At 46.6% G+C, this 11871-nt stretch overlaps 1 protein-coding gene across 1 annotated transcript; it reads left to right on the top strand.

Moving 5' to 3' along the window:
- Positions 1-4332: 4332 nt before the first annotated feature.
- Positions 4333-10323, top strand: LOC135814413 (uncharacterized). The gene is made up of 4 exons (XM_065327533.1): positions 4333-6220; positions 6828-6986; positions 7983-8321; positions 8789-10323. Exons 1-4 carry the CDS (start codon positions 4754-4756, stop codon positions 9527-9529), a joined length of 2706 nt encoding a protein of 901 aa, XP_065183605.1. The 5' UTR covers positions 4333-4753; the 3' UTR covers positions 9530-10323.
- The last annotated feature ends 1548 nt before the right edge of the window (positions 10324-11871 follow it).

The following is an 11871-nucleotide window of genomic DNA, read 5'->3' as shown; positions in this document are numbered from 1 at the left end:
AGAATGGCTATCCGGAATTCCTGTTGCGTAACTTTCTGTCCATAGAGCAGAAACCGAAATCGGTGCTGATTGGTCCACCTCGCTGTCCCGTCTATCTATGTTTGCCATGGAAGGGGCAGGAATCGATCAAAGTGTGTCGCGAAGTCAAGTCTATCGTCCGTCGTACTTATTATGCAGTACATTTTGTGCCAGTCTTCACAACAATGCGTGCGTTCACGGTGCGGAAGGACGTCCTACCAACCCTCCACCTCAGTCATGTTATCTACAACTTCGAATGCCGACATTGTGCTAGTCGGTATGTTGGTAGGACTGTTCAGCACCTGAACGCACGTATCAAACAACACACTCCACTTCACATCCTTCCACCCAGTGCGCAATCTGAGAGGCCCAAACGCGGGAGGCCTAGGAAAAACCCATCACCTACACGGCAGGATAGTTCCCTGCCGCTGTCTGCCGCTCCCCCTCTGACATCTGTGTTGGACGGGCTTGAGCTTGGCAGCTCTTTGGAGGTGCGTGCGGAACCGCCATTGGTGCAGCCCTCGGGTGTGCCTAAAGCCTGGTTCACACTAGGCCGATTTTCCGGCCGACATGGACTCGTACGAAAAATCCTCAAGATCGGGGCGAAAATTGCGTAGTGTGAACGGTGTTGTCGTACAGGGTTCCGAAAATCTGCGACGATTTTCTTGTCGCACTAGTTTTCGGCCAAGTATCGACTGGTCGATATTTAGCCGAAAAGCCGGCCGAATTTTAGCGCTTGCGCGTGATGGAGCATGCACCGGACCAATCACTGTAGGCTTTTCACCATGACAGCGGAGAGCGTTGGTGCAGAACGTGAACCATGTGAACTGGCTGCACTGGATCGCTACTACAGTACTAGTAGCACTGTACTAGACGCTAGCCCTTTCACACCTTTGCCGCTTTGGCTTTGTGGCTCGTGTAAAAACTATCTCATTTCCGCTGTCTAGCTAGCTAGCTAGCGTCTACTAGTACTACGGTCTAGTGGCAGTGCGGCTGTGTACCGCGTGTCCGTGTGTAACAGACAAGCCTACATGTACAACTAAAGTACAAACGAAATTGCCCACCTTTGTGTGTGAACAGCTAGTCCGACTCATCCGACACAGTCGGCAGACTCCGTGTCGGAGTCGGTGTCGGAGTATCGGCCGGAAAATCGGCCTAGTGTGAACCAGGCTTAAGTCTGTGCCTCTGGGTGCTTTGCATGGGGCTGTGCCTCGAGTGGTGACAGCACCTCTGCCTCCCCCTGACCCTCCTCCTTCGAGGTATGTGTTGGTGGAGAGCACCCGCGGCGGTCGATTTGTCCCACCGGAACTAGAGCTGGATTCAACAAAAATACCAACAACCATGGCTGCAACAACAACACCAGCTTCACATCCAACAACAACACCAGGTTCACATTCAACAACAACAACAACAACAACAACAACTAATCCACAAAACAAAGCAGCAAATGACAGACCACGGAGATCTACAGCAGATTACAACCGGACCTATGAATTCACGGTAAAAATACAAAGGAAACAATCGGAAAGGACGACGACTGACATGAAGGCAACGGCATTCACGGTTGGCGTGGGTGGTGAAGGTGAGACGCAGGACGATGCAAGTGAGGAGGAGAGTCGAACCGCTGTGGATGACGGAGCAGGTTCTGATTCGGACAGTGAGGGAGAAGGTGAGCTGAGTGAGGGTGAGAGTGAGTGTGAGGGTGTGCGCGTGAGTCGAGATTGTGTGCGTCCGTCTCGTAATAAGTCTTCAGTATACAATCATTTGGTTTCTAGTACTGACTGTTGTCGTACTTATTCTGATTCCTGTTTTTCTGTTTTGTGCCGTGCTCGTCATGGTTATCTTTTGCAGTTACAAGTTTTGGAAGCTGTTTGTCAGCGCATTCATAAGCCGAATTTGTGTGTCCAGAAAGATAGTGTTATTACCCTAAAATTGTTCAAATAATGTTCTTTTGTGTAGTGTGGCAACGTTGTTGCCACTTGTGCCTAAATGTGTTTTGTCACCTTCTTGTTTATTATTGTTATTATTATCATTCGTTCTCACTTTTTTGTTTTTGTTGCTGATACACACTTGTCACGCTTAGTTCTTACTTGTATACCCTTGTGTTCTACACACTTTTGTGAGAAATCGCACCTCGATATTCCAGTGCTGTCATTGTATCGTGTCACCCTACCTTGATTGCTATATTATTTCCTTTGTTCTCATTTTGTTCTTTAGTACAACGGTGATTCCTGAAGAGTGTTGTACGAAAACTTGTTCGAATCATCTTTTTTTCCATTGCCCTTTTTCTTCTTACATGTATTTTATTTACCCTTTAGATTGTTTCTTGCATCGTCTCCATCGCTTACATTGTTAATAAAGTAGTCCACATGTCGCTTCAGCTCGTCCTACTTATTGCCATATTAAAATTATTGTCTCCTCGTCGAATTTTTAGATAATAATAATAATAATAATTGATGATTTTCTTTCGCAAGTGTTTGGTGCGCATGAAAGTTCAACAGTCGTTTGGTCAGTGTGACCAGAAAAAGGACCAGTGACCCCCAACCGGGGCCCCCCCCCCCCCCCCGAGCATGCATGGCTTCGCCAGTAGTCTACTGCAGTACAATCATGGCAAGTTTTTTGTACAGATTCAGTCATGTACTATGCCATGGACATAACCATTATAAATCTAGTATGAAAATGGTACTACCAGATACTATGTATAACCAAGAGTACATAACTACACAGTAGCTATGTACTCTTGGTATAACCGAATCTGTATACTATGTAGCCTGTTGTACAGTGCTGGCAACTGAAATCCGCCCCCCTGAGCGGTGGGTTCACATTCTTTGCGATGTCATCGCACCGCTCGGGGGGGGGGGGGGGGGGGGGGGGGTCGGATTTCAGTTGCCAGCACTGTACGTCTACAATGTCATGTAGATCTACTATAGACTATAGTATTGTATTGTGTATCTACATGCAGTAAAGTAGGTACTGCTTGGGCTTGGCCCAGTATTGGCCGCAGTAAAGGCAGTACACCTACTGTCCTGGTATTTTTGTAGTAGGGGAAGTGCTCGTGGACCAAGCGATATTTTAGTGATACAGTCGACCTACCCTTATAACGATATTTGCGTCACACCAAGAAATATTGTTATAAGGGTAATATTGTTATAGGGGTAACTGGTTCGTTTCATACATCATGTCATAATGCATGGATTTTTTTCATTTTTTACACTCTTCATAGCATAAAAACTGACATACATGCACATTACGTGCACAGCAAGGTGCCCACTGGTGCCCCATTGCATTTCGTCATGTCCCAACGACTTATCAAGTGAAGCTTGCCCTACCTGGATAGTAGGCTCTACATATTCCCTGCTAGATATTGTTATAAAATGGAAAATGTCGATTGGTCAGCCCATTTTATATCGTTATAGGGGTAATATCGTTATAGCAATATTGTTATAGAGCCATTAGAGGTAAGGCCCCTACCCGCCATCAGCAGTCAAATGGCCTACTAAGCCAGGCAAACCGTAGCCGCCGCGGTCAGCGGAGATTTTCTGTTGCTGGTGCTCTGCTGTGGAACGCTCTCCCTGGTGAGGTCCGCACAATTACCCGGCTACCTGAGTTTAAGCATGCATGTGTACCATACGCCTGTAGGGAGTAGTTCGAGTTGCTGCTGATTGCTCTGCTCTCCCTCCCCGTGCAGTTCAGTAACCCGCAAGTAGTATCACAGATACATCGTATTCTCTCTCTCCCCCCGTTTACCCGCAGTTATTAGTATCCTATTCTCTTACTATGTGCTTCCATAGCTTTTACTATGTTCTTCCATAGCCACTTCTAGGCTAAGCCTTCGCCGTCATTTTATTGGGTCGTCATCCCGTTTGAATGTGCGAAGTGAAATAAAAACCAACCAACCAACCAAGGCATTGTATACACAAGTCAATGGAGTGATTTGGTTTGGCAGAAAAATATCGTTATAAGGGTAATATCGTTATAGAGGTTATCGTTATAAGGGTAGGTCGACTGTAGTGTGGCGGCGACTTGGACATCCATCAACTAGGAGTGACAGTAGTCGCGCGATAAGTGTCATGTGAAGGGGATAATGTCTAGTGATGATGCCTAGCGTTCAAACCTAACGGCTAGCTATCCACCGACGAAGCGATTTAGATGCATGGTAGACGTACATACATGAATTTTGGCAAATCTTCAACCATGTCGAAGGGAGCCCCGGCGAGCAATACTTACAGACAAACACTTGATATGACTTACGTTTTGAGACGCCCCTCAGCCCCTGGCCCCCTACATGTACCTGTCCACCGTGTCTACGGCCCAGTACCATGAGTACGGGTAGCTGTATGAAAAGCGCGCCAAGTCTCCCCTCACCTCCGGAGCTCCGTCACTTCGTCCCCTCCGCTACAAGTACACGCAACACTGCCAACAGACGCTCAGAGTCAGATCGAGTCTGCACGGTAATGCGTCCGCAAGGAGGATAGGACTAAAGAATTAATTTCAATGCTCCATATGTCCGATGTCTCTCGTCCGAGTACGCATTCATCCAGTGCAGATTGTGGCCTTGCTTCACATCTTCGAATGAGCAGATCTACTGATTGAGAGGCGAGACAGGAACTTGGACTAGCAGTAGGTGATTCTCTGCCTCTTTACCACGCCGTCTACTGCTGCTGCTGTTCAGTGTCTGGCCTCATATTCTGACTGGTAGGTATTTTCTGTTTGAATCGACCAGGACGACACGACGATGCAGTGGTGTGGCCCGTTGCTATCGCTGGCTGTAGTGCTGCTAGCATGCTCCCAGTGTCCGTATGCGGTGCTTGGTTACTCCTGCATAGATGAAGGTGAAATACTCTACGTGCCTATACCCAAACATAACGAAACCTACCCGAACGCCATTATGTGCAAAGACTTGACACCGGACAGGAACAACTGCATCCCTCTCGTCTGGACGACCCCAGCGTGTCAGGGTGGGTACTATCGGTCCCTAACAAACAACGTAGTCTTGCCATGTCCAGCAGGTTTCTACTGCCCCATAAATACTATCTGTCTTGTTCCATGCCCACTCGGGGCATATTGTGTAACTGCCAAGAAGAATATCGACGTAACCAGAAATCCACCAGTGACCTGTGATCCAGACTACGGCACACAGCAACTGCCTGACATGAGCAACCGCACTGATCCACGCAGCATTACCTGTGGTGGACCGGCTGGACTGGATCAGCACGTTATCTGCAAGGAAGGCTACTATTGTCCGAACATCAGCATGAAAATCCCATGCCCGGAAGGTTCGTATTGTAGATCTGGCCGAATATCACCACAGCCTTGCCCAATACTGTCACGATGCAAACGTGGTTCATCTGCGCCCATTGAAAACAGTCTCGGCCTGAGTCTCATCTTCGACCTGGTCCTCATCTTTCTAGTGATACTCTTCGTTCTTGCACTGCGTTACAAAGAAAAACTGAAGGCCGCATTTGGCACTTATGTTGCGCCAAGGCTACCTGGCAGGGCATGCAGCTATGAGGTATTTACGTCTGAGCAGGAAGGCAATGCTGAAGAAATGGAGTCCATCAACCCCAGCACAGTTGCTCGTGGGGATCCAGAGCAACGGTACGGTGCCACTCCCGCAGGTACCGAAGCTACCAGAGCAGTGAACCCAAAAGATTACACAATGGAGATTGAATTCCACAATCTCAGTTTAACGTTGAAGAGCAACAAGGTCAAGGTGCTGCAAGGTGCTACTGGCAAGCTTCGACCCAAGACACTGACAGCAATCATGGGTGGAAGCGGAGCAGGAAAGACAACGCTGCTAAATACATTGAGTGGCAAGGCATACTACGGCGCGGTGGAGGGAGATATCATGGTCAACGGCAAGCCAGAAAACATCACAACCCACCGCAGCATCACAGGCTTTGTTCCACAAGAAGACATCATGCACCGAGAGCTAACCACCAGGGAGGTACTGTACTACCAAGGAATTCTCAGACTGTCTGGTTGTGCAACATTCCCAGAGATTAATCGTAAAGTGGATGAGGTACTGGAGCTGCTTGGCCTGATGCATATCAAGGATTCTCAGATCGGTGACGAAGAGAAGCGAGGCATTTCCGGCGGCCAGCGTAAGAGAGTGAACATTGGAATGGAGCTGGTAGCTGATCCAACGCTACTGTTCTTGGATGAACCTACCAGTGGCTTGGACAGTGTCTCAAGTATGCAGGTAAGACTCAAGGTTGTAATTGTGTACATGTATTCGATCAGACCACGTGTTCATCAGCCATGTTGCAATGTGCATGCAGAAGTCACTCCTTGTGAGCACTAAACACACTCGCGGCAATAGATGGTGCAGTCCCAGCACAAGATGCCATGTCTCACATAGATGTTTGCTATCATGGCCGAGTTGAGCAGTGGACATCACAGTGTAAGTGTAAGTAAGGAGATGGCAGCTATAGTGTACATACACATCTCCATGGACTTACACTTTCTCCAGCAAGGGTTTGCTGGGCCCATCTTCGATGAGAAACAAAAACAAAAATATGATTTATAAGAAGAAAAGAGGACCAAATAGCTACATGTGAATGTACAATTATGCTATAATATCCACTAACACCACCAGTTACTTTACAATCAGCTCATGCGATAACATTGCACGACTTGGACCAACGGTCCTTTCGTCCGCTTTTCTTCTTATAAATTAATCCTTGGCTCTCCACCCCAGGCTAAAAATACGATTGACTACAATTATTACATCATGCCAGTGCTTGTGGAGCAACCTCTGATTACTCTCTCGTTGGCCTGGTGTTTGTGTGTCATGACTGTGTTGATAGGTGTGTGAGGCGCTGCGGCGCGTTGCTGAAGAGGGCCACTTGACAGTGGTGGCCGTACTACATCAGCCCAGGTTCGAGATCTTCCAGATGTTTCACGAAGTCATACTGCTGCAGCCCGGTGGTCAAATTGCGTTCCAAGGTTCCACGCAGCAAGCAGAGGTACGTATGATATGGGCGTGACTCTGTCTGTCAACCTGGCTTCCTTGGCAGTAGCCCTTTCCCAAAGATTCCATACTTTTTCGAAAATTCTTCTTTTCGCAACCGTGCCAAAAAAAAGTGAAAGTTGCGGAAATTGCATCCATATTTTCAGAAAAAAACGCCACAGTTGCGCTCATCGGAACTTGAAATGAGAGAGAGTTCTTGTGCATACATTGATGCCAAAACAACCAGAAAAGGAGCAGAAATAGCTGAAGTGCAGAGACAGCAAACTCTTTATCCCTTCCTGCTGTGAAGCACAACTTTACACAGTGCAAGTAGCCTGTTGCACGCATCCTCCATCGTTTCAGTGCTCGCAAAAGGCAATGCATTTTACACAACCACGGGGGGGGGGGGGGCGTACTGAGGTATCTACTGTTTCTCTGAAATGAGTCTGAAGGCACACGAGAAATGAACGAGTATTCATTTGTCCAACGTGTAGTCTGTGACTTCACCTTTTGACGCCCATGCCATTGGGCAAAGGTTGTGGAAAGGTGCGATAGTAATTCGCGAAAATGAAGAAATTTGCGAAAGTTGCGATTTCTTCCAAAACGACAAAAAGTTGCGGAAACAGTGGTGAGCATCTTTGGGAAAGGGCTACTACACTTCATAGTACATGTACTTTGCAGAGGGCTTGCACATACTACATGTACGTCACACTCACAGCCAGCGTGGAGTTATGACATGTTGGCCAATGAAGGACATCAAGAGGATGTAGGCTCTTCCGGGCCGGTAGTAGTAGTGGGTGCAATTGCATGTAAACAATCCCCGGAGCTGTAGACATTATTATTCCTATTGCCCGGCCGGCATGGTGCTGATTTATTGATTTATGCCTTTGATAGGCCATCACAGCGGTCAACATTATTTCCTCCGGAGGGATTAAAAGGTATTGTATGTGTTCATGCATATATTATTATTATATATTATGTATTCTGGCCCACGGTGTGATTTCTTTGCTAGGCATATTTCTCAGAGCTTGGCTACCCAGTGAAGACAAACGTTAATCCCAGTGATCACTATCTGGATGTCATCAACGATCATAACAAGAAAGCCAAGTCCGCCAAGAAGCACGCCACATCCTCCACAGCTACTAATGATTCAGCGGATGGCAATACAGCCATGGCACTGACCAGCCTTGGAGATTTGTGGACAATGAGACAATCCAGCATGACTACTGATGGTGGTGCATCATCGGCACCACCAGAGCGGCAAGCCAGCACACAGCAGTTCACACCAAGGAAAGCACCTGCATTCTGGATACAGTTGCTGTTCTTCATTCGCCGGGCATTTGTTCTGCAGGTATGCACGACCAAACATACATGTTTGATGTTTGATGAGTAGGGTGAAGCTGGGTCAATATATTTGATATCAAATGCATGAAATTCCAATAATTCGAATGATGCAAAGGTGGCTCCTTCCTTCCTTGACAGACTTCTGCCAAATTTGGTATGTGTTTTCTTTTCAGCAAAAAGTGTGAGTGTGGGGTGCGGAAGAGTGGCTATGTGATAAACCCTAATACCGTACTTAGCATTTGAAATCTATGTCATGGCAATCGCAGCTACCCTCCCCTGTCCCAAACTTTGCACTCAAGTGTGAATCAGGAGAAATTCTGGAGAAAATAGTATTACTTTATCGTGTTCGTTTGTAGTGCACTGCACATAGCTATGTTGTGAGAATGTGCTCGATTGAGGTTCACTGTATTTTAGAATGTGTTGCCGGGTCATTCGGATTCTTAGGATTTCGCCGATTTGTGTCTTATTGTTCAGATTCGTCAACTCAGTGTGTTGATACTTGATCAGCTGCTGGTGCTGATTGCGGGCGCCGTCCTCGGTGCGCTGTACCGCGAGATCCTGCTACGCAAGCTGACACTGCTGCTGTGTATGACCAGCATGGCAGTAGCTTTGACAAGTATGCTGGCTGCACTCCGATGCTTTGGCAGCTGCAAACCCGTCTTCTGGCGAGAGAGTGCGGCAGGAATCAATCGTCCAGCATACTTCCTTGCTACCAACATCTCGCAGATTCCGATCATCGTCTTCACACCGCTTGTCTTCCTCAGCCTGTTCTATGCGTTAGTGTCACCACGCGCCCTGTTTCGTGATTACTACACAGCTATTCTCATGCTGGTCTGGGCCAGCCATGGACTTGGCTATCTCATCTCAACAATATTCAACAGTCGTAGTTCACAGATGGCCACAGTGGTTCTGGTACTTGTGTCGGCCATGATGTCCGGTGCTCAGCCATCGTTATGCAAGATGAAGAAACAGGCCCTCGGCCCTGTCCTCTACTCGTTGTCATTTGCACGCTGGTTTGTAGAAGCATTGTTTGAAAAGGAGGCAAACCGCTATCCGCCTGTGCACATCCAGGAAGTTGCCCTTTACTCAAGCTACCAAGGCTACCCACTTGACCATTTCGCACTGTGCATCGGTATTCTGTTTGTGTTTGGCCTGGTGTCTCGAATCATTGCTCTCATCTGCCTCATGTTCACACACCGCGGCCAGCAGAAGTAGACCAGTCACGGTCAGGCACTGAACACTGAAACAGTTCAGGCACGGCGGCAACAAAGACGGTCTGGTGAAATATGCGCCGCCTAGGTTCCACCTGTACAGTCAACTTTATGTATAACGACACTCGGCGGGGCATCAGAAAAGCGTCCTTATTCGCAAAGTGTCCTTCTACCCGAAGTCTCATTACATGTATATGTATTACAGTTAGATGGGACTTTGCTCTGGGCATGGAAATTCTGTCGTTATTCGCGAATTGTCGTTATATGTTCGCAGTCGTTATTAGCGAAGTTGACTGTACATGTATCCTTATCGCTGATTCTGTTCTTCCTTTCACAGTCAAGTGTATGTTTGCTTTAACGGGGCCTGCTCTGTGTTTTCCATAAGCATACGCGAGGTACTCAGTTGCTTGCGCAAAGGTTCCTGCACCAGTTCACCCTTCTTCTTTCGTTCTTTTGACCAGACTTTGCTGGGTTGAGCAGATCCAGTCTGTTTCACACCCAAGAACACTGCACACTGCACAACATAGTGCTATGTGACACCGTTGACACTGGCTTTGCATATCTAACACGTGAACCGGCATGCAACAATTCACACAGTGCACTCCCCTCTCACATACTGTGACATAGAGAACATTAATTTTATTGCCGCTATTTTGCTGTAATACTTTTAGATTTATTCTCCCGCTGAGCTGACTTTGCACCTAGTACATGCACGGTCGCACACAAAATCAATGTGGGATAATAATAATAATAATTATTGATGATTTTCTTTCGCAAGTGTTGCGCATAAAAGTTCAACAGTTGTTTGGTCAGTGTGACCAGAAACAGGACCAGTGAATCAGTGATCCCCGGCCCGAGCATGCATGGCTTCGCCAGTACAGCATGTACAATCATGGCAAATGTTTTGTACAGATTCAGTCATGTACTATGACATGGACATAAGGCCAAGTAAAAAAAAAAGCTAGATGATCGTCCCCGTCCGCCCCAGTTTTTGTCAGCGCCCCAAGAAATATTTTATTTTTTAAATCGTGAGTTTTTGCCGAAATCGTTGGTTTTTTACCGATCGCGGATGCAGGAAACATGTGCACGCTTTGTTTAATACTTTCTTTACTATATGGACCACATACTACTAGTATATCACAACGTCAGTACAGTATCGATCTGCTGAAGAAAGAAAAAGAAAAAAAGAAAAAAAAAGAAAAAAAGAGAAAAAAAACCTTGATGTTGTTGTGTACACTGTGTGCATGAGAGGGTAAAAAGTAAAAAAATAAAAATAAAATCCTCCCGCCCTCCCCGATTTTTCCAAAAAAAAGGACGATCATCTAGTAATTTTTTTTACTCGGCCTAACCATTAGTCCATTATTGTCCCTCCAGGAAATCGCGATTCCACGGATGCAAGAAATTTCGTGATTTTCGCCCAAACCCGCGATTTCCCGCGTTTTTTGGTTGTTTTCTGCACTATATCTCACTTTTTCTGCACTTTTCACGCAGTGCTTTCCATGATCCTGTCGGTTATTTGCACAGTACGACTCGTACTACTCCGGAGTACTGAGATATAATACGATGCAACAAATTTCGTGATTTGGCCCAAATCCGCAATTTTCTGTAAATAATTCCGCGAATTCCTGGCAAGTTCTGCATCATTCCGCACATTTCGTCGCATTTTTTGTTGTTTTCTGCCGCAAATTTTTTTTCCGCAAATTCCCGCAGGGACAGATTATAAAAATAATCTAGTATGAAAATGGTAGATCTACTACCAAGTATAACCGAATCGGCTATACTATGTAGCCTATTGAGTATTGTAGGTCTACCATGTCATGTACATGTAGATCTACTATTGACAGTATTGTGGATGATCCGAGTCCGATCTACATGCGGTATAGTAAAGTAGGTACTGCTTGGGCTTGGCCCAGTATTGGCCGCAGTAAAGGCAGTACAACTACTGCCCTGATATTTTTGTAGTAGGGGAAATGCTCGTAGACCAAGCGATAATTATAACTACTTCAAACTTATAACTTATAATATAAGTGATAGAGTGGCGGCGACGTGGACCGGGACATCCATCAACTACCGGTAGTACTGACAGGAGTCGCGTGATAAGTGTCATGTGAAGGGGGATCCAGTGATGATGCCTAGCGTTCAAACCTAACGGCTAGCTAGCCACCGACGAAGCGATTTAGATGCATGGTAGACGTACATACATGTATTTTGGCAAATCCTCAACCATGTCGAAGGGAGCCCCGGCGAGCAATACTTACAGACAAACACTTGATATGACTTACGTTTTGAGATGCCCCTCAGCCCCTACCTGTCCACCGTGTCTACGGCCCAGTAGAGTCTACGCCT

This window comes from Sycon ciliatum, chromosome 4 (genome assembly GCF_964019385.1).
Source record: "Sycon ciliatum chromosome 4, ocSycCili1.1, whole genome shotgun sequence".
In the NCBI taxonomy this organism is placed as follows: Eukaryota; Metazoa; Porifera; class Calcarea; order Leucosolenida; family Sycettidae; genus Sycon; species Sycon ciliatum.
This window is presented reverse-complemented; position numbering and strand designations above follow the sequence as displayed.

Coding starts and splice junctions, on each gene's coding strand:
- LOC135814413 (XM_065327533.1), top strand. CDS start 4,754: ATGCAGTGGTGTGGCCCGTTGCTATCGCTGGCTGTAGTGCTGCTAGCA. Junction 6,221..6,827: donor ACAGTGTCTCAAGTATGCAG/GTAAGACTCAAG, acceptor CTGTGTTGATAG/GTGTGTGAGGCGCTGCGGCG. Junction 6,987..7,982: donor GTTCCACGCAGCAAGCAGAG/GTACGTATGATA, acceptor TTTCTTTGCTAG/GCATATTTCTCAGAGCTTGG.